This window comes from Rhincodon typus, chromosome 32, assembly GCF_021869965.1.
Source record: "Rhincodon typus isolate 14 chromosome 32, sRhiTyp1.1, whole genome shotgun sequence".
Taxonomy (NCBI): Eukaryota; Metazoa; Chordata; class Chondrichthyes; order Orectolobiformes; family Rhincodontidae; genus Rhincodon; species Rhincodon typus.
In genome coordinates, this window is record NC_063363.1 from 31312263 (window position 1) to 31332432 (window position 20170).

The window sequence follows — 20170 nt, forward strand, 5'->3', positions numbered from 1 at the left end:
CAAAGCAACATGATAGATCTAGGAACTACAAAGCTGTCACAAACTGAACCTCCGACTGACATCTAATAATGCATATCTTGTATAAACCTGCCTTATCCCAAGTGGTGACAATAATCATTCTTCGCTGGCATGAGGGTGTGGAGAGGTAGTGAAGGAAAAATCACAGATTAGGATAATTAGTCAAGCAATATGTTCCAGGGAATTTCATACACAGGTGTCTTGCTGCATGACAGTAGAAGCAGACGTGGAGAGTGCTGATGTGATTCTCCAGATATGTCCTTTTAAATTGTGCGTCAGATGTCTGTGCTAGGAAAGTAACATACAACTCACCATTACTTCTGTATTTCGCAACACATTCTGGTAGCCCAAAGGATGTAGAACAATCCCACTAGGGTTAGTGTAAACTCCATGGATATGTAACACACTCAATCTTCTTTTCTCCTGTGCCCACTCAAGTACCTATCACAAAAAGAAACACGAAACAGATAGACTAGCTCACTTAGCTGTCAAAATACATACAGCAAGATAACTGAAAGTTGCTATACCCAGTATGTGTTTAATGAGATTAAGTGAAGTTTTCTGCCTCGTTCATTTCAATTAATTACATTAGGAAACTCTCAAGAAATATAATTAATATTCTTATTTGTTTCAAATGTTTATCTTACTCAGCTGTCAGCTAATTGTAACATTAATTTTCACTTTATCCATTATCTTCTATTTATACTTTTCACTTTGATAGCATCCAGCCAAGTGTAAATATGTTTATGTACACCTTACGTGCTAAACAACTGTTTAAACTTAAAGCTTTAGAAAGCACTCACACACTGATCCACTGAATATAGTAAACAACAATTTAGTGCTGCGAAGAACTTCATCCGAGGCTTATCCTCTGCCTTTTCAGCTTCCAGAGGCCAAACAAGTGTAGGGTTTTTTAAAATAGTGTAGGAATGAGCATAAAATGACTAAGAATATTAATTCTCACTTAACAGGAAATACTTATTGCAGATAGTAATCAAGGAGACAAACTTTCAGACACAATTGTGCATCATCATTCCCTGCAGTCTGAACCAATAGTGCAATGAACAATATTTAAAATTAAAACAGGAATTGCCCGGAATACACAGCAGGTGTGCGGGCATTCCAACAGAAAGAAAACAAATTAAGATTTGGGTGGATGCCAATTATCAGAAATAAAAACAGGAAAGGTGACAGACAGCCTTTACAGACATGACTAAAAATCAAGGACAAAAACAAAATTAAACAAAAAACAGCTACAGAACAAAAAAGGCTATTTTCATTTCCACCTGGAAGACACAGGAAAAAAAAGTTAACCAGACCAAGACCTGCTGTAACTGCAGAACGGTCTATCCCATTGTGACCAATTTCCGATTTTTATTTTGTTTCTTTTCCCTCTAGTTTCTCTTCATACTTCTCCACAGTCATGCCGAAGTTGGCAATTTCCTAACTCCCAGAAAGGTGCTCAACTTCCCAACTCAGATCGTATGTGGGTGGATAGTGCAAGGAGAGGAATTTATATTCTAGTACAGTACAAAATGAGGACATTTGGTTCTTTCAGAGAGCAATCCAGTTTAGTCTCACTCGATCCCCAAATCCCTGCAATCAGTGTCCTTCAAATATTCATCCAATTGCCTTTTGAAGGCTACTATTGAATCTGCATTGGACAAGACATATCAAATCTTAATCACTTATTGTGTGAAAATTAATTAATTAATGAAAATTAATTTCCTCATGTCATCTCTAATTCTTGGTCCAATTACCTTAAGTCTTTGCCTCCAATAATCAATCCTTCAGCCATTGCAAATTATTTCTCTTTATTTATCTGAACTCAAGACTTTCCACACACTCAAATCTACTCCTGTTCTTCCTTGCTATAAGAAGAACTGCCCAGTTTCTCCAGTCTCCTTCATTCCTGGAAGCATTATGCTAAATCTATCCATATATAATCTTTCCTAAATATTTCCTAAACAAGGAAGCTTACTATTGGCCATACTCTTTCTGCTGGGCCAGAAATGTTTTTTTCCTTTTATGCACATACGTTTTACTTATTAGAATTTAGATGTGCCATGTTTTAAAAAAAGATATAGGGAATTCTCACTTACATTCTAGTTAAATACGAACGTATGAATCAGGAGGAGTAGACTATTCAGTCCCTTCAACCTGTTCCATCACTCAGTAAGATTATGGCTAATTGGGCTGTAATCTTAAATCTGCATTCCTGCCTAACTCAAATGACCTTTCACCCCCACATGACCTGAAAAATATTCAGGGACTCTGCTTTCACACCTTTTCAGGAAGACAGTTCCAAAGACGCTCTCAACCCTCAGAGTACTTTTTGTTTTGCATAATTTCTTTTTGACTGAGTACCCTGATCTTTTAAACAGTAACCGTATAGTTCCAAAGGCTCCCTTAAGAGAAAACATCTTCTCTACAACTACCCTGTCAAGACTCCTCAGGGTCTTATGTTTCAATCAAAGCACCTGTTACTCTAAGCACTTCTGAAGGTTGTAGGGCAAAATTTCATTTCTGTGCATCCCATTCACAGGTTCTGCCATGTGTACATACCCTAGCTCCAACAGCTCAAACATCTCTGACCAAAGCCATGGTGAGCTGATGTAAGTTGTCACTAGTTTGTAATCCAGGAAGCATCTCATCCTATTTACCTTTTTTTCATCCGTGAGGTCTAAGGACTCTAACTGCGTTCCTTGGTGAGCTCCATAGATTTCAACAAGATTGTCAAAGTTGGTGGTTAAAACCAGGGTTCCATTCTCCATCAATTTCAGGACTGATTGCAAAAGATGCTTCCCAACATTGTCCATTTTGGATTCAAGGTCATCGAAAACCTCATATAAGCAATCTTTGAAGAATGTTGACCGAACGTTACTGGTGCGCTGTGGGATTTGAACTGGACCATTAGATACAATCATACAACACAAAACAAGCACAGGGGTTGCAGCAAAACCTCCAATTCTCAACAGGACTTGCAAAACATTGTCTGAAAACAAAAATCCTATTACCCATTTAAAGGAAAATATTAAATATTCATGTGAGGCCGAAAACAAGAAATGGGACACATGTATGAGAGACTGCCCAAGATCATAATAGATAAAGAGATTGATAATTCTTTAAAATTGTTGATTTAAAGGCAAACTGTGTACTCCCACAGTAATGCTCATTATACTATTTTGTAGAATTTCTTTTAAATTCTGAGAAAAATCAATCTCTCACCCCTAATTAAATCAAAAGCAGCTTTTTACAATTCCTATCTGTGATGAGAACTACTATTTTCCCAAATCCCAGTAGCTTTTTGCATATGGGGTTCTAGTATCTTGCACTGTGTGGAAAATTCAACTTCTGCTGAGGTAGCTTAACGGGGAGTTGCCATGAAAATACAGCAACTAAAACCTTAATCATTTTAAATCAAATCAGATGTAGTACCGACTGAACATCAGCTCCCAATCTGCTTTCAAGAGTGAATAAAATGCCACTCTTGGTATAGTCACTTCATCAGCTCATCACAGCTTCCAAAAAGCAAAAACACTTTATGCTGAGAACTAGCTCCGAGGATGAGTAAATCAGATAGTCTTCAAACAGAGGACCAAGACCTGGCAGTGGATGGCAATTAGCAAGTACCAGGTTTTTTTTTTTAAGCCCTATTAGGGAAAAGTCTTAAGAGCATTTCTAGTAAGTTTAATTAGTCACGTAAGAAACAGAAAACTGCAGGGCAATCCCGTTCAATACACATTCTGCATCATGTCGGACCTTCAGGATTTCTCCTGTATCCTGGATAATCTGGGGTGCTAGAAGCATTATTACTTAGAGTGGCTGGAAATCCGGGATTTACAGCTTAAGCAGCAACAGGGATCACGACAGTGCATCCAATAGGTTGAGAAATTTGTGAACTGCATGTTCCAGAAAGTGAATGCTCTGCAATATGCCAGGCAGTCAGGGAGGATGTATGGACTGAGTGGATGAACAGAAAAGGAGCAACCTCGCTATAAATACTTGGGCGGGTTTACTGCAGGTCAATAGTCAGAGATAGATGGAAGACCAAACGTGCAGACAAATTGCCAAGTGCAGAAACAGTGATATTAATAGTTGTGTATGTGCTTGGAAGCTTGCTGGTCCTTGCTAAGGCATACACAAATTTACACCTGAAGTACAAATAATAAAGGAACAAAGAATATAGTTTTAAAAAAAGTTAATTTACAAACAGAAATACACACAGCTGAATCACTTGGTATATAAAAAATAACGTAAGATAAGTGGATTGAAATGCTGTCCAATTCGCAGGCAAAAATCATTTGGCAGGAAACATCTATCACCCCAGATAAATGACCTGTTTACACAAGATTTGGTATTCTTTTTCAAAAAAAGCAGCTGCAGATGCATTTGAGTTAATTAGGGGTGAGAGATTGATTTTTCTCAGAATTTTAAAAAAATTCTACAAATTAGTACAATGAGCATTACTGTGGGAGTACACAGTTTGCCTTTAAATCAACTTATTGAGACACGATAAGTCTCAGGTAAAGATCAATCCTAATGATGCCCCAAGACATTAAATCATGGGGCAATGGGACATGTGATTCTTCAAAAAGTTAGCTCATAATTCCACTTGGCACACTGTGCAGGTTCCAAGTATAGAGAAGGCATTTTCCGACAAGGATGGCAAAGATGGTCTATTGGATTTAATAAAATCCATTCAGATACTGCATACTTCCAAACAAACAGCAAGAACAAGAGGAAGGTTCAGTGTTGAGTGATAGTTCTATCAGCCAAACCTACTTGGTCATTGCCTATATAAAGATCTAAATACACAGTTTACCAAGGAACAGGGCAAGGGAGAATGAGCCACAATTTAGACCATTAGCAGCATGACTAAAGTGAATTAAGATCACTTACAAGGCTATGAATTAGCTCTCCATCAAGTTGTATCTAAATTTGTGCACAGTAAGTCATGAAACAAATGAAAATGCATTCAACCAATAACATTAGAACAGTGGACAAAAATCTGATTGGGACTGACATCAGTGTTAGTATTGCAGCAAAGACATTGCTGCCACTGACAATTACAGTTGCTGCACCAAAACTGAAAGAGATCATATGGACGTTGGAATTAAATTAGCAACAACTCTGGGTATACCAGTACTCAGTGACAATGATTGCAAATGGCTGCTTTTAAGTAGATGAACTAGAGCACAAATGAGTCTTGAAATCACAGAGCCAGATATGAGTTGCACTTTAAAATTTCATTCCTAGAAATAGAAAACAATTCTGTGCATACTCTCCTTTTACTGAGATTACCTGCACAGAAGTGTTTACATAGCTGATCTATAGGGAAAAGAAACAATAAAAGCTGGATCTCCGATAATTTGAAACTATAATGGTTGTCATGGATTATAGTTCAGCAAATTTGCTAATCACAAAGTACTAAGAATTCACTTACTGGTGAAAGTTTCTGTATCAAGTCATGTGCAACATGCACAAGATTCTTATCTTCTTGGAGGGATTTTTGGAATCTTTTGTTCTCCTCCTCCTCGAGGAGGTCAAAGTCATTAGCAGCATCCAGCAAAGCTTGAATTAGTCCTGTCCAGGATTTGAGTGCGGGGACCTGTGGTGCTACAGCAGCACTCACGCCCGTTCCAATCACCAACACCAAGTCCTGGGGTCTCTTTGTCTTCAGACTGGGTAAAAGTTTCCTGTTGGATCAATTGTTTTCATGTTAATTTTAAAATGTTTACCATTATAAATAACTGCAACTGATAATAAAGATAACAATGAATTTTTACATTCAACAAAACAGCAAAATGGAACATAAACAGAATATTGCAGGTGTTGAAAACAAAACAAAGGATAGAAATGCCTATTAAGTCAGGAAACTCATAGGGGCAGGGGAAAAAAGCACGAGATAGCGTGCATGAGAGAGAAAGCTGGTTTTTCAAGTTGATGATCTTTCATCAGAACTGGAAGAAGTTAGAGATTTACAAGTTTTGAAGCAAGTATGGAGTCAGACAAAGTCCAATAGGCTAGAAGCAAGGAGTGATAAAAAGATATGATAAAAGGAGATCAGTGCAGTACAAAAGGGATTGATAATGGGATAAGGAACAAAAGATATATCCAGAAGAGGTGCAAGTATGGGCAGTTAATCATTACTAGAGAGGAATTTGGAGTGGGAGAGGACGGATTCAGTTGTTGTGCTCTGCAAAAGGTACCAAGATATAGGCAGGACTAGGAAAGAGCTTCTGCTGAAGGATAATAAATAGCTCAAGGCTAAATTGAAAGCCAGATAAAGATAATAATCTTTGGATTACTACCCGAGCCACGTGCAAATTAGTGCAGGGTAAATAAGATTAAAAGGAGGTAAATGCATAGCTCAAAAGATTAGTGTGGAAGAAATTGGTTCTGATTTATACAGCACTGGCACAGTACTATGGAAAGAGAGGGTTGCTCCATTGGGAAGGGCTCCATTTGAGTCAAGCAAGGACCAGTGTCCTCACTAAATCACGTAACTACGCTTGTGGATAGGACGGAAGAGTCAACTGATGGGAAATTTTTAAAAAACAAGAAGAAGCAAAACAGCAGAGGTGCAGGGAAGTAAAGAGGCATATGATAAAGTGTGAGACAGTAGGAACTGCAGATGCTGGAGAATCCGAGACAACAAGGTGCAGGGCTAGATGAACACAGCAGGCCAAGCAGCATCATCTGATGAAGGATCTAGGCCCGAAACGTCAGCCTCTCTGCTCCTATGATGCTGCTTGGCCTGCTGTGTTCATCCAGCCCTGCACCTTGTTGTCTCATATGATAAAGTGTGACCGGATAGGACAAAAAAAAATGCAGCAGAAATTAGACCAGGATGAGGAATACTGATAAAAAGTTAAAGCTTAAAGTTCTTTGTCTGAATGTATATAGCACTTGTAACAAGACTGATGAATTGATAGCACAAATAGAAATAAGTAAATCTGAACTGATAGCTATTATAAAGACAAGGTTGTAGAGTGACCAGGACTAGGAACTCAATACTCAACAGTATTCTAAGTTTCCAAAAAAAAGACAAAAAGAGAAAAGGAAGTGGGGTAGCATTGTTAATAAAAGATGGTATCTATGCAGTGGTGACTAGTGATGTAGGTGCAAAAGATCATCATATGGAATTCATTTGGATGAAAATGAAGAATAGCAAACAAAAGGAATCCTGAATGGGAGTCCTCTCGAGACTCCGAAAGTGTTGCCTCACTGCAGAACAAAATATATATCTGCAAATAATAGGAGTGCAAGAAGGGCACAATAATTGTCATTGTTATTTTAATATGCATACTGACTGGACAAATCAGATGCTCACGGCAACATGCAAGACAAATCTGCAGACTGTTTCTTAGAGCAGTGCATTACACAAGCTAGTTGGCAATAGGTTAATTTAGACCTCGTCATTTGTAATGAGGTAGAATTCATAAGGATCCTCTTGAGGGTAGCAATCTCATGGTAGTAGAATTTTAAATTCATTTTAGGGGAGAATACCTCTGGTGCAAAACCAGTTTCTTCAACTTAAGTAACAGCAATTAAAGAGGAATGAAGGAAGAAGTGTCTAAAGCAGGTTGGGAAAATAAACTAAGGGAAAGGTCAATAGATGAGCAGCACCAGACATTAATGTAGATATTTCATAATGTTCAGCAAAAATTTATTCTATTCGAAAAGCAGGACTCAATGAGAAGGATGAATCACCTGTGATTGACAAAGAAAATCAAGGAGAGTGTCCATTGAAACACTAAGACTACAAAATGGTGAAAGCTAGTGGTAGGCCAGATTGTGAATGTGTGTTTAGGAACCAGCAGCAAATAGTTAAGAAACTAAATAATAAAAAAAGGGCGAACATTGGTTATGAAAGAAGTATAAAAATAAAGAGAAGAGGAAGAGCTTCTGTATGTATATAGAGAGACTAGCTTAAGCGAGTGCAAAACTCTTGGAGAATGTGACTGGGGAACTGACCACAGGGAACAGGGAAATGGCAAATAATTCAAACCAATATTTTGCATCAGTTTTCATGGTGGAGGACACTATAAGCACACCACAGACATCAGGTAAATAAGGTGTTAATGACAGCAAAGTTCTTATACCAGTCTCTATCACAAGGGACAAAGTATTTGACAAGCTAATGGGACTGAAGGCAGACAAGTCACCAGAACCTGACAGTAAGCATCCAAAGGGCTTTAAAGTAAGTGGCTGCAGAGATAATGGAGGCATTGGTCAAAACATTCTAGAACTCAGGATTCTAGGAGGATCCCAATGGATTGGAAAACTGCTAATGTGACAACATCACTTTTTAAAAGAAGGGAGGGACAGTAAGCAGGAAACTATAGGCCAGTTAGCCCAGCATCTGCTATTGGGAATGCTAGAGTCCATTATTAAGGAAGAACTAGCAAGACATTAAGAAAAGCTTTCCGCAATCACACACAGTTAAGTTTTGTGAAAGGGAAATCATGCTTGATAAATTTGCTTTGAGGGTATAACAACCAGAGGTAATAAAGGGGAACTAATTTATATACTGCCTTTGGATTTACAGATGGCAGTCAGTAGTGTCACACAGAAGTCTATTGCACAAAATCACAGCTCATGGTACTGGAGATACTGTACTGGCATGGTTTGAGGTTTGGTTAACACACAGAGAACAAGAGTTTGGATCTGGGTATTCCTGTATATGAAACACAAAACGTTTAGCATGCAAGTAATTAAGATGATAAATGAAATTTTGGCCTTAATAACTAGGAGGTTGGAGTTTAAAAAAAAAAATGGGGATTTCACATAGCAATGAAACAGGGGTTTTGGTGAGACCACACCTGAAGTACAGCCTATAGTTCTGGTCCCTGTATTTAAGAAAGGATGTACTGGCATTGGAAGCAATTCAAAACAAGTTTACTATGCTGACTCCTGGAATGAAGAGGGTGGCTTATCAAGAACGGCTCAACGGACCTTAATTCCTTTAAGTTCAGAAAAATGAGGTGTGATCTTATTGAAACATACAAGATTCTGTGTGTGCTTAATAGTAGATGTTGAGAAAATTTTTTCCATTAATGGGGGAATCTCAAACTAGGAGTTCATAGTTACACAATAAGGAGACATTCGTTTAAAACAGATATAAAAGAAATTTCTTCTGAGTGTAAGTGAATGTCTGGACTTCTCTATCGTAGACAGCTGTGGTGGTTAGATCACTGGAAGTATTTAAAACAAAAGAGGTAGATATATTTTTGAAATATCGAGAAGCTGAGGACTATGAGGAAGTGGCTTCAAAGATGAGTTAAGGCCTGGGGCAGATCGATGATCATCTTACAGAATGGCAAGGCAGGCCTGATGGGCTCAATGGCTGATTCCTGCTCCTATTTCTTATGCTTGTATGCAGTAACAACATACATCTTGCTGCCAAATTCATTTTTTGTTAAATCCAAAGAGAATTCAGATCCAATACCTATGACCTCATAGTAATTCTTGTTAATAAACTAATTTGATTTGTTTTAGAATGTACAAAAATATGAAGTTAATGAATCTCATTACAGGAGATTCAGAAACACAATGTTGCAATTATTTGGCAACTAACTCAAAAACTTGATGTTTCCTGGACATGTCTTATATTCTAACTACAGAGATATTCTCCTTGGATTCAAGACTTTCGGACCAGATTTGCGTTCAATGTCAAAATTGTTACTTTGATTGTTGCAGTGTGTGTACAGCAAGTAAAGCCATCAGCATCTATACATTACACATTTATAGATAAAGAAATAACCAACAATATTAATAATCGGTTAACATGAACTCTTTTGGGAACTGGCATTACAGGATGAAAATAAGTCAGATCTTGTTTGCTAAAGCCATTTTGTTATCCTGCTGTTCAAACATCACAATTTCACAATCCAAAAGCTTGTCAAACTAGCTAGCTAACTGTTCTTTTAAAAGCTAAGAGTTATGAGAATGACTTTTACTTCTCTAGTTCAGACATAATGGCCCCTGATTTTCACTCCCTTGTCAGGGAGAGTCAGAAAAAGTTCGGGTCCACAAAGTTGACCTTTAAAAGGGCCATCTGCAATTCTAATTTTTGGTCAAGGCGGCCAAGAGTGCTCTTCCAGGGTCATCTGACCCAACTTCTAAGTGGCTGCCAGCTCCTGAGGTAAGCTGGGTGGAAAGCTTCCACAGGGATCCATCACCAGATTTATAGTTTAGAAAATAAGGAATATAACACAAAACATCTCTCCTGCTCATCCCTCACTCACCATGCCCATCTACCCATTCCCTATGTTCCTTCACACCCCTTTACTACCCTATGCTCAAAATTCACCCATGAGTCACTCATACCACATGCCACCACATGACCTTCTACCCACACCCATGGCCCCCTCATTCCCCTATCTAATCTATTCCCATCCATCCATCATCAGACACACTCCATTCCACTTTATTCCAAACTACTCAATCATCCCATGTCCCATTGTCCCTCATAACCCTTACGGGTCTCCTCCAATCACTAGCACTGCCCTTTACAGCCTCTGTGCTGACAGATTCCACCAGCACATTTTTCTCTTCCCTCCCCATGGCAACTTACCTATTACCCAGCATTAAAAAAATACAGCTTTGAAACATACTCACATTGAGGTTTTACCACCAATTTGTAGCTCAGGTTGTGGGTGAGGGTTGATGACTTACTCACCGAGCTGGCTTGTTTTCGTTCAGACGTTTCGCCACCATACTAGGTAACGTCATTAATGAGGTCTCCGATAAAGCAATGTTCTACTCCGCTTGAAATTTATACTGTCCGGTCCGTTATGGTGAGCTGTGTCATTTCCAGTTTTGTTCTGTATGAGTTTCTATATGGGGTCCAATTCTATATGCTTGTTTATTGCATTGTGGGTCGAGGACCATGCCTCTAGGAATTCCCGTGCATGTCTATGTTTGGCTTGGTGTACTATGGTTACCTTGTCCCAGTTAAACTGATGGCCTTCATTGTCCGCGTGTATTGATATTAAGGAAGGTTCATTGTATTGTTTTGCTGCTAGCTGATGTTAGTGTATTCTGATGGCTAGTTTCCTTCCTGTCTGTCCGATGTAATGTTTGTGGTAGTTGTTGCATGGTATTTTGTAAACTAGGTTGGTTCTGCAGGCTTTGGGAATGGGGTCTTTAATCCTTGTGAGCATTTGTCATAGAGTGGCTGTGGGCTTGTATACTACTATGATTCCTAGTGGTCTTAGGAGTCTCGTTGTCAGTTCTGATATATTCTTGATGTAGGGCATCACTTCATCGGAGGCCTCACTGATGATGTTACCTAGTATGGTGGCGAAATGTCTGAACAAAAACAAGTCAGCTCAGCAACAACCACACCCACAACCCAAGCTACAAATCTTTGCCAAAACCTTAAACACCTACGGGCGCAACACGCTAAAAATTGCCCGACAATGGAAAACTTTCACCAACTGACTGAGCTCTCCCCATGAACAACTTCACTTTCTCCACGAATGCCTCAGGAACCAGGTACTGCCCGCAGCGCGAAGGACAAACCTCCACTCAACAACCCACAGGCACACAAAATACCTGAACAGAATGGACACAGAATGCTACAGGTAATGACTAATGATGCCCATAACCGACTCTACAAGTACGAATGGAAAATTTTGCACCAAAAATCACAATACCTAAACACTATGGACCAGCAGTGGACTACAACCCTAGAACAGGCCATCACCATCAAGCAACACAGGACCAAAACTAAGAGGAGACACAAGCTACAGAAGAAACTTACCAAACTGATCCACCACAAAGACAGGGACAACAACAAACCTGGGTAAGAAACCTATCCAGCAGATGATTCACAGAAACTAAGAAAGCTGTCCTATTACACGGACTGAACTACAACCACAAAGATGCGAACAGAACACACTTCATGGCTGCCCTGCAAACTATATTAAAAGACAACAAACTCACAAATGAAACGAGCCATCCGGCAAACTATAATCCCCACACTAAACCAAAGGAATGAATGGGACGTCTTGAACACAGAGAGGAAAGCACTGGACAAACTCAAGAAAGACAATCCTACCGGCGGACAAAGAGCACATGACCGTCATTATGAACAAATTGGACTACATTAAGAAAGCAAAGGCATTGCTCGCAGATACAAACACTTACCAACAGATGGCAATAGACCCAACATTGCAGCTAGATAACAGAATCACCCAGACACTGAAGAGACTAAAGGATGCAGGACAAATAACCAAGAAGGACCACATGAGACTGAAACCAGAAGGTATGAACACCCCCTCTTCTACGGGCTTCCTAAAGTACACAAACCAGACATCCCCCTCAGACCCATTGTTTCCCTACCAGACATACTTTCACACAACCTGGCCAAGGTCTTACAACAGAGACTGAAACACCCCATTCCATCCACTCAACCCAAGAATGCCTCAATACCCTCAAGAACATAAAAATCAGCAACGACGAGATTATGGTATCCTTTGACATCACAGTATCATTCACGTCAATTGACATCCCACTAGCCAAAGAAATACTAGCCACATTACTATATGAAGCAGCAACGCAGACCATCAGCTCCATCAGCAATGACAACATACTCAAACTACTTGACTTGTGCCTCACCACACACTTCATCTTTAACAGTCAAGTATACAAACAGATCAATGGCACACTCATGGGGTCACCCATCTCAGCACTCATCGCAGAAGCAATCATACAAAGACTAGAACACACTACCCTCCCCTGCATTCAAAGTAAACTGTGGATGACACATTTTATCATTATTAAACACAACAAACTAGAAGAGACCCACCACCTCATCAACAACGTATTTGCCGGGATTAAATTCAGAGAAGAAAACAAACAATCAGCTTTCATTTCTGATGTCAGAGTTGAATGTGCAACCAACTGGGAGTTCCAAACCTGAGTATACAGCAAAGCAACTCACACTGATCAAATCCTCCAATTCCACAGCAACCACCCCAACGTCCACAAACAAAGCTATATCAGGACACTATTTAAACGGGCCACCAGTCACTACAACACGTCAGAACATCACAGGAAAGCGGAATAGCACCTATACAAAAGCTTTGTTATGAACAGATATCTCTGCAACTTCATCCGCAGGTGCCTACTAAATAAACAACAAGAGGACACAGTGCGCCCTAACACACTGGCCACATTGCCCTACATCAAGAACATATCAGAACTGAGAACGAGACTCCTAAGACCACTAGGAATCACAATAGCACACAAGCCCAGAGCCACTCTATGACAAACACTCAAGGATTAAAGACCCCATTCCCACAACATACAGAACCAACATAGTTTACAAAATACCATGCAATGACTGCCACAAACATTACATCAGACAGACAGGAAGAAAACTAGCCATCTGAATACATGAACATCAGCTAGCAGCAAAACGACATGATGAACTCTCCTTAATATCAATACACTCGGACAATGAAGGCCATCAGTTTAACTGGGACAATGTAACCATAGTATCGCAAGTCAAACATAGACATGCACAGGAATTCCTAGAGGCATGGTTCTCAACCCATAATGCAATCAAACAAACATATAGAATTGGACAAAACCAGAAATGACACTACTCACCATATTGGACCGGACAGTATAAATTCCAAGCGGAGTAGAACAACATCGCTTCATCGGAGGCCTCACTGATGATGTTACCTAGCATGGTGATGAAACGTCTGAACGAAAACAAGCCAGCTTGGCAAGCAAGTCAACAACCAGACTCGCACTGATACAAAAACAGAGCCAAATACATTGAACTTCTTCAACTAATCCTTTATGTAAACAAACATATTCATTTAATGAACAGTTGGACCTGTCCTTAATAGACATCATTGTGAAAATGACAAGTTGGGAGGAACAAGTCACACAGCACAAATCCTTTACTGGTTTTACATGAAATAGCCAATCCTTCTGTTTTAATTCCCGCTTTTAATACGGTTTTTTGAAAACTTTGCCCACTCCAATGAGTTGATGCACAAGCATGTTTTTATTCACAATCCCAGATGCTGCCTCAATTCCAGCAGAGGTTTGCAAGGATCAAACACTAAAGAAGTATCATATCTCTCCAAAATGGTGGAGCTATATAACATTCTTCCAGTCCTCACAACTGTTCATGCTTCCTTAGCCTCAGACACCTCATGCCAACCTATGCAACCTTATGTCCTCTATCTATCCACATGTGATAGATATAGGCCTTTCCTGCTCCTATGCCAATTTAGTGCCTCACCTCACCAACTTTTTCACCCTCATGTACCACAACAACTGATGGAGTATCCACAACTACCCATGCCTACAGGAGAAAAACTACAGTTTCATTATTTTAAATTTCTATATTGTAGACTACATTATATTGCGAAAAGCACTCTCATTCATAAATGTACGTCTTGATCCTTGCTAAGAGATCAACACTTGACGGCAAGTTGTACAGTTCCATGGGATTTATGCGCGTTTTTTCTACGCACAATCCTCTCCATACTTAATAATGGTAAAGGGCAGCTGACCGCATCCCCACAGATGACCCCTGAGCCCCTAATCCAAAGCAGTCCTGGTACTATATCTCACTCTCCAGAGGGGTACACTGGTGTCTAAAAGAAGTGGACTGGCAACGCACTTGGCTTTTGCATGGTCCAATCTCCACACACTCAGATTCCAAGCACAAGAGACTCCAAAATCAAATTTCAGTGGCGGCTACTGATATATTAAATGTCAGCTGCCTCCAGAACACGGGCACATGCGAGCTACGACCTGGTAGTCCCGTCCCTGTGGAAATGAGAAATGCCAGGGGTGGGAATAGGGATTGCAGACTTCGTCCAGAATTTTTGCCACTGTGCAGACATTTTCTATTGTGCCAAAAACTGGAGCCAATGTCAGTTGGCAAAGGGCTGCAATCTGCAGATCGCTGTGATGCAAGTGGTTAGTAATTCAAAACAGCAGTTATAAATAGAAGCTATTACATAGATCAAGTCACTTGATTAACCAGTCTTTGATATAAACAAAGATGCTAAACTGAACTCTGTTTTACAAATATATCTTTTCCACCTATCGCTCTCCATTTCTCATCAGTGTGACATTCTCCTCCAACCCCATCATCTCAATTCCAATTTGCGGCTCCAGCTTTGAGAGTGGGCATCACTTCTCATATGTGCTTGTGTCAACTCAACCTGGTGCTCAAAACTTCCACATCTTGTGGAAATTACGGATCACCAATTCTTGTTTACACATCCAAGTTCCTCTCTATGTTGACACTGTGGGCTGGTTTGTTGTATGGCATGGTTGATATTGTTTGCAGCAGTACCATCAGTACACTCAGCACTTCCTTTCTCTTGTGCACCAAATATCAGTTTTTGAAAAATTTACTCTGATTCACGATGAAACATGGTTCCAGCTCAAGATTTATCCAATTATCCTGTGGACCTCTCGATTCCCCATATAGTGGAAACCATCAAAACCAAGCAATATTTTATCCTCTGCAGAACGGAAAATTTTCACTCCAATGTTCCCTAGATAGATTTTATTTATATTTCACTAACTGGCTACGAGATAATTTTCCAACATACAATGTTTCTAACATATTTTGGAATTGTTTTAATATTCTCAAAATCTGGAGATTTGTTTGGAGGTGGCAGTTCTGGTTCCTTTTCATTTGGAGCAATACATCTAAATATTTGTGGGTGTTGAACTGATACTTGAAAAGTACAGGTAGAAACCACTTCAGACAGACAACATACAAGCGTTGAAATGAGTAAAATCAGACTATGAAACCTATTTTCTGTTTCAAAAATGTGCAATGGTTCCTACCATGGACTCTATTTGACCAATTTATTTTCCCGAGGGAAGCAATAAATTATTGCTTTTATCATAGATATGTACAGCATGAAACAGACCCTTCAGTCCAGCTTGTCCATGCCAACCAGATACCCTAAATAAATCTCATCCCATTTGCCAGCATTTGGCCCATATCCCTCTTAAACCCCTCCTATTCATATACCCATCCAGATGCCTTTTAAATGTTGTAATTGTACCAGCCTCCACCACTTCCTCTGGCAGCTCATTCCAAACAAGCACCACACCCTTTTTGTGAAAAATAGGTCCCTTTTACATCTTTCCCCTTTCACCTTAAACATATGCCCTCTAGTGCTCGGATACCCCCACCTAGGGAAAAGACCTTGTCTATTTACCCTATCCATAACCCCTCATGATTTTATAAACATCCATAAATTCACCCCTTAGCCTCTGACAGTCTAGGGAAAAACAGCACCAGCCTATTCAGCCTCTCCCTATAGCTCAAACCCTCCAACCCTGGCAACATCCTTATAAGTTTTTCTGAACCCTTTCAAGTTTCACAACATCCTTCCTATAGCAGAGACCAGAACTGCATGCAGTATTCCAAAAGTGGCCTAAACAATGTCCTGTACAGCCGCAACTTACCTCCCAACTCCTATACTCAATGTACTGACTAATAAAGGCAAACATACCAAACCTGTTCTTCACTATCCTATCTACCAGAGACTCCACTTTCAAGGAACTATGAACCTGCACTCCAAGTCTCTTTGTTCAGCAACACTCACCAGGACCTTACCACTAAGTGTATAAGTCCTGCCCTGATTTGCCTTTCCAAGATGCAGCACCTCAAATTTATCTAAATTAAACTCCATCTGCCACTCCTCGGTCTATTAGCCCATCGGATCAAGATCCCATTACATTCAGAGGTAACCTTCTTCGCTGTTCACTACACCTACAATTTTGGTGTCATATTCAAACTTACTAATCATACCTCCTATGTTCACATCCTGATATGATTGCCCTGATTTTGGATGCTTTTAGCTAAGCAAAATTTCTTCTAATCTCCACATAAATTTTTAGACGATATATCCAATTTTATCAGCCATGAGTTTTAAGTTTAATCAGTTGGATTCCATTTACTTGCATGTGGCAGAGTTGTTGACGGAATTTGGAATGTAGGAGTAAATATTTCATTCTACCCATAAAGATAACATTACAAGAGAGACTGTCATGTATTTCTTTCCCGCAAATCCACTGGAAAAGACAGGTTGAGATCATATTATGCATGATCCTACACAAAAAGCAGAAATCAATGAAAAGGACAGGAATGCATAGAAGTTTTTTCAAGTTACAATCCTCAGTGTTAGTGTTAAACGGATCCATGATCAATAACACTGATCCATGATCAACTGGTGACGTCCAAATGTTAATCATCCAAAAAGATTAAAGTAACTTTCTTGGTGCTTTACAACCTTTATTAATGGTTATTTTGCATTTTAGATAGTCCTCCACTCACTATACAATCTTGTTTAGAATTGTAGATATTTTGGTTTAGCATTAGTTTCTCTCACCAAACATTTTTTAAAAATCTCGAAACAAATTGTAGAAATTATCCCTGGACTCAAAGGTAAAACATAAGACAATAGCTGCATCAGTAGACTAGATATTATTACAAAGTGAATACTTTACCTGCTTTTCTTAGCTGGTGTTTCATTCCTTGCACTTGAATCTTGGCTCTGTGGAGATGCCATTCAGCTTCTGGGACATACAGAAACTCTAAAGTTAGGGAGTTAGATAATGCTTCAAAAATAAGGAATTATGCTGAAACTTATGAAAGTCAACAATTTAAACTTGCACGTACAAATATTTTGAGAGCTTCTAAAAACGCTCAGGCTGAATATTAGAACTACTGCTTTGCCAGCCACCCCCTCACTGACTCACTGCAATTTTTTTATCTGTGCTGAAACCTCAGTTAAAAACACCATGTTAGACAGGCAGATCCCTGGCTATTTGCCCAAGTGGTAATGCGGAATGATCAAACTGTCTTTAGATTGCAAATTACCGATAAAGGTGGTAGAGAAAACTGTGCAACCATGTAACAGCAAAGCTGCCTCAAATCTGACAGGCAGTCAACAGCTCTGACAAAATAATATTAAAACAGAAAAGAAGTTCAAGATTACACATCAGGCAGCTCCTTGCTGACAGGGAAGGAAAGAAAGAGTAGTCATAACCATACAAAGCTTATGCACTTTCCCATAGCCAGATTTAGGTTGGCAATGCCACCTGGACTCTCAGCCTAAGAATGATGGATAACCATGTTGATAATGCAAGTCAGAATGTTGTACTTTAAGATTCACTCCCAAGACACAAGCATCTAATCAAGGTTGACACGTCAGTTAGTACTGAGTGGATGGTGCACTGTTGGGAGGTGCTATCTTTCACACAAAGCTGAAACTCCACCCATTCTCTCAGGTGGATGCAGAATATCCCATGGCACGGTTTAAACGAGGCGTAAAAACATTCTCTTCTATCTTGCCAATATTTACCCTTCCAACAGCATCAGTAAAAATATCTGGTCATAGGTCAGAAATCACACAACAACAGGTTATAGTCCAACAGGTTTATTGAAAGCACAAGCTTTCAGAGTCTTACTCCTTCTTCAGGTGTTAGTGACAAAGATAGTGTCAGACACAGAATTTATAAGTAAAAGGTCAAAGGGTCACCACTGATGAGGATGCATTAAATAAATCTAAGATGCTGTTGAATCTTTAATCATTTGGAAGGTTTTAATTGAATAATATGCATACGTAAATCCCCAAATTCCTTTCAAGTCACTGTCCTGAGAGTTCTAAAGGTTTTATCAGTCTAAACAAGAGGCGACATTTTAGGTCAGTCAAAGCATGTTAGGTGTGAGGCATTGTTTAGAATCTGTGTGTGTTTTGGTTTGGAGTCAGACTGGATTTATTTCTCAAGTAGGAATTTATAAAACGCCACATTGACTGACTGTCTATAAATTGTGTGCTTTTTGAACAAAATAGAATGTATCTGCAATTACAAATTTACTCCATAGATACGCACATGCACAAGGGTGCATGTGAGAGTGTATATAGTGTGGTGGGGTAACCCGTAGTGCAACATGAACCCGAAATCCCGGCTGAGGCCATCCTCATGGGTGCCGACCTGGGCTATCAGCCTCTGCTTGGCAACTCTGAGTTGTTGTGTATCCCAAAGTCCGCCTTGGAAAGCGTTTACCCAAAGATTCAAGGCCAAGTGTTCTTGACCACTGAAGTGCTCCCGCACTGGGGTGAGGGAAAACATTCTTGCCAGATGATTGTTGCGCGGTGTCTATTCATCTGTTGTCGTAGGGTCTGTATGGTTTCACCAATATACCATGCCTTGGGGCATCCTTGCCTGCAGTGTATGAGACAGACAGTGTTGGCTGAGTCACATGAGTGTCTGCTGTGCATGTGGTGGATGGTGTCCCCACGTGTGATGATAGTTTCCATCTTGAAGACATGTCTTGCAGAGGTTGTGCTTGATGTTGTCCTGAAGGCTCAGGAGTTTGCTGTGAACAATGGTCTATTTAAGGTTTGGTGGTTGTTTGACAGTGAGAAGTGAAGGCAAGGGCAGGATCTCGGCAAGGTGCTCTCGTCTTCAATGTGATGAAGGCTGCAAAGATCATGACATAGTTTCTCCAGTCCCGGGAAGTACTGGATGACAAAGGGTACCCTATTGGACATATCCCATGTCTGTCTTCTGAGGAGATCATTACAGTTTTTCGCTGTGGCACGATCGATGAATTGAGCATCGTATCTTGTTCCTAGGAGGGCATCCTTCAACACCTTCAGGTGTTTGTCTCATTCCTCCTCATCCAAACAGATCCCATGTATGCACAGGGCTTGTCAGTAGGGGATGGCTGTTTTAATATGTTTAGGGTGGAAGCTAGAGAAATGTAGCATCGTGAGGTTATCCATGGGCTTGCGGTAGAGTGAGGTACAGAGGTGTCTGTCCTTGATGGAGATGTGTGTCCGAGAATGAGACTGATTCTAAAAGATTCGTCCTTGGTAAATCTGATGGTGGGATGAAACTTGTTGATATTGCTATGTAGTTGTTTCAGTGATTCCTCACCATGAGTTCAAAAGGAAGAAAATGTCATCAATGTATCTGGTGTATAGTGTTGGTTGGAGGTTCTGTGCAGCAAAGAAGTTTTGTTCAAACGTTGGCATATTGGGAAGAAAATCTGGTCCGCACGGCTGTTCCGTGAGTCTGGATGAAGAACTGGTTGTTGAAGGTGAAGACGTTGTGGTCGAGGATGAAGTGA

The 20170-nt window shown here is 39.9% G+C and overlaps 1 protein-coding gene across 8 annotated transcripts in view; it reads right to left on the minus strand.

Annotated features, from left to right (window-relative positions):
• LOC109924137 (protein FAM118B) overlaps positions 1 to 20170 on the minus strand; it is a 54901-nt gene that overhangs the window by 13487 nt on the left and 21244 nt on the right. For 6 of the 8 annotated variants that reach the window (XM_020524175.2, XM_048615392.1, XM_020524168.2 and 3 more), the window contains 4 exons: positions 17539 to 17607; positions 5465 to 5717; positions 2682 to 2909; positions 331 to 459 (listed from right to left, as the gene is read on the minus strand). In XM_020524175.2, coding sequence (XP_020379764.1) covers positions 331 to 459; positions 2682 to 2909; positions 5465 to 5717; positions 17539 to 17600 — 672 coding nt within the window. In that variant the 5' untranslated portion in view covers positions 17601 to 17607. Of the gene's footprint in view, positions 1 to 330; positions 460 to 2681; positions 2910 to 5464; positions 5718 to 17538; positions 17626 to 20170 lie in introns of all 8 variants that reach the window. The other 2 variants (XM_048615393.1, XM_020524162.2) reach the window with 1 other exon arrangement.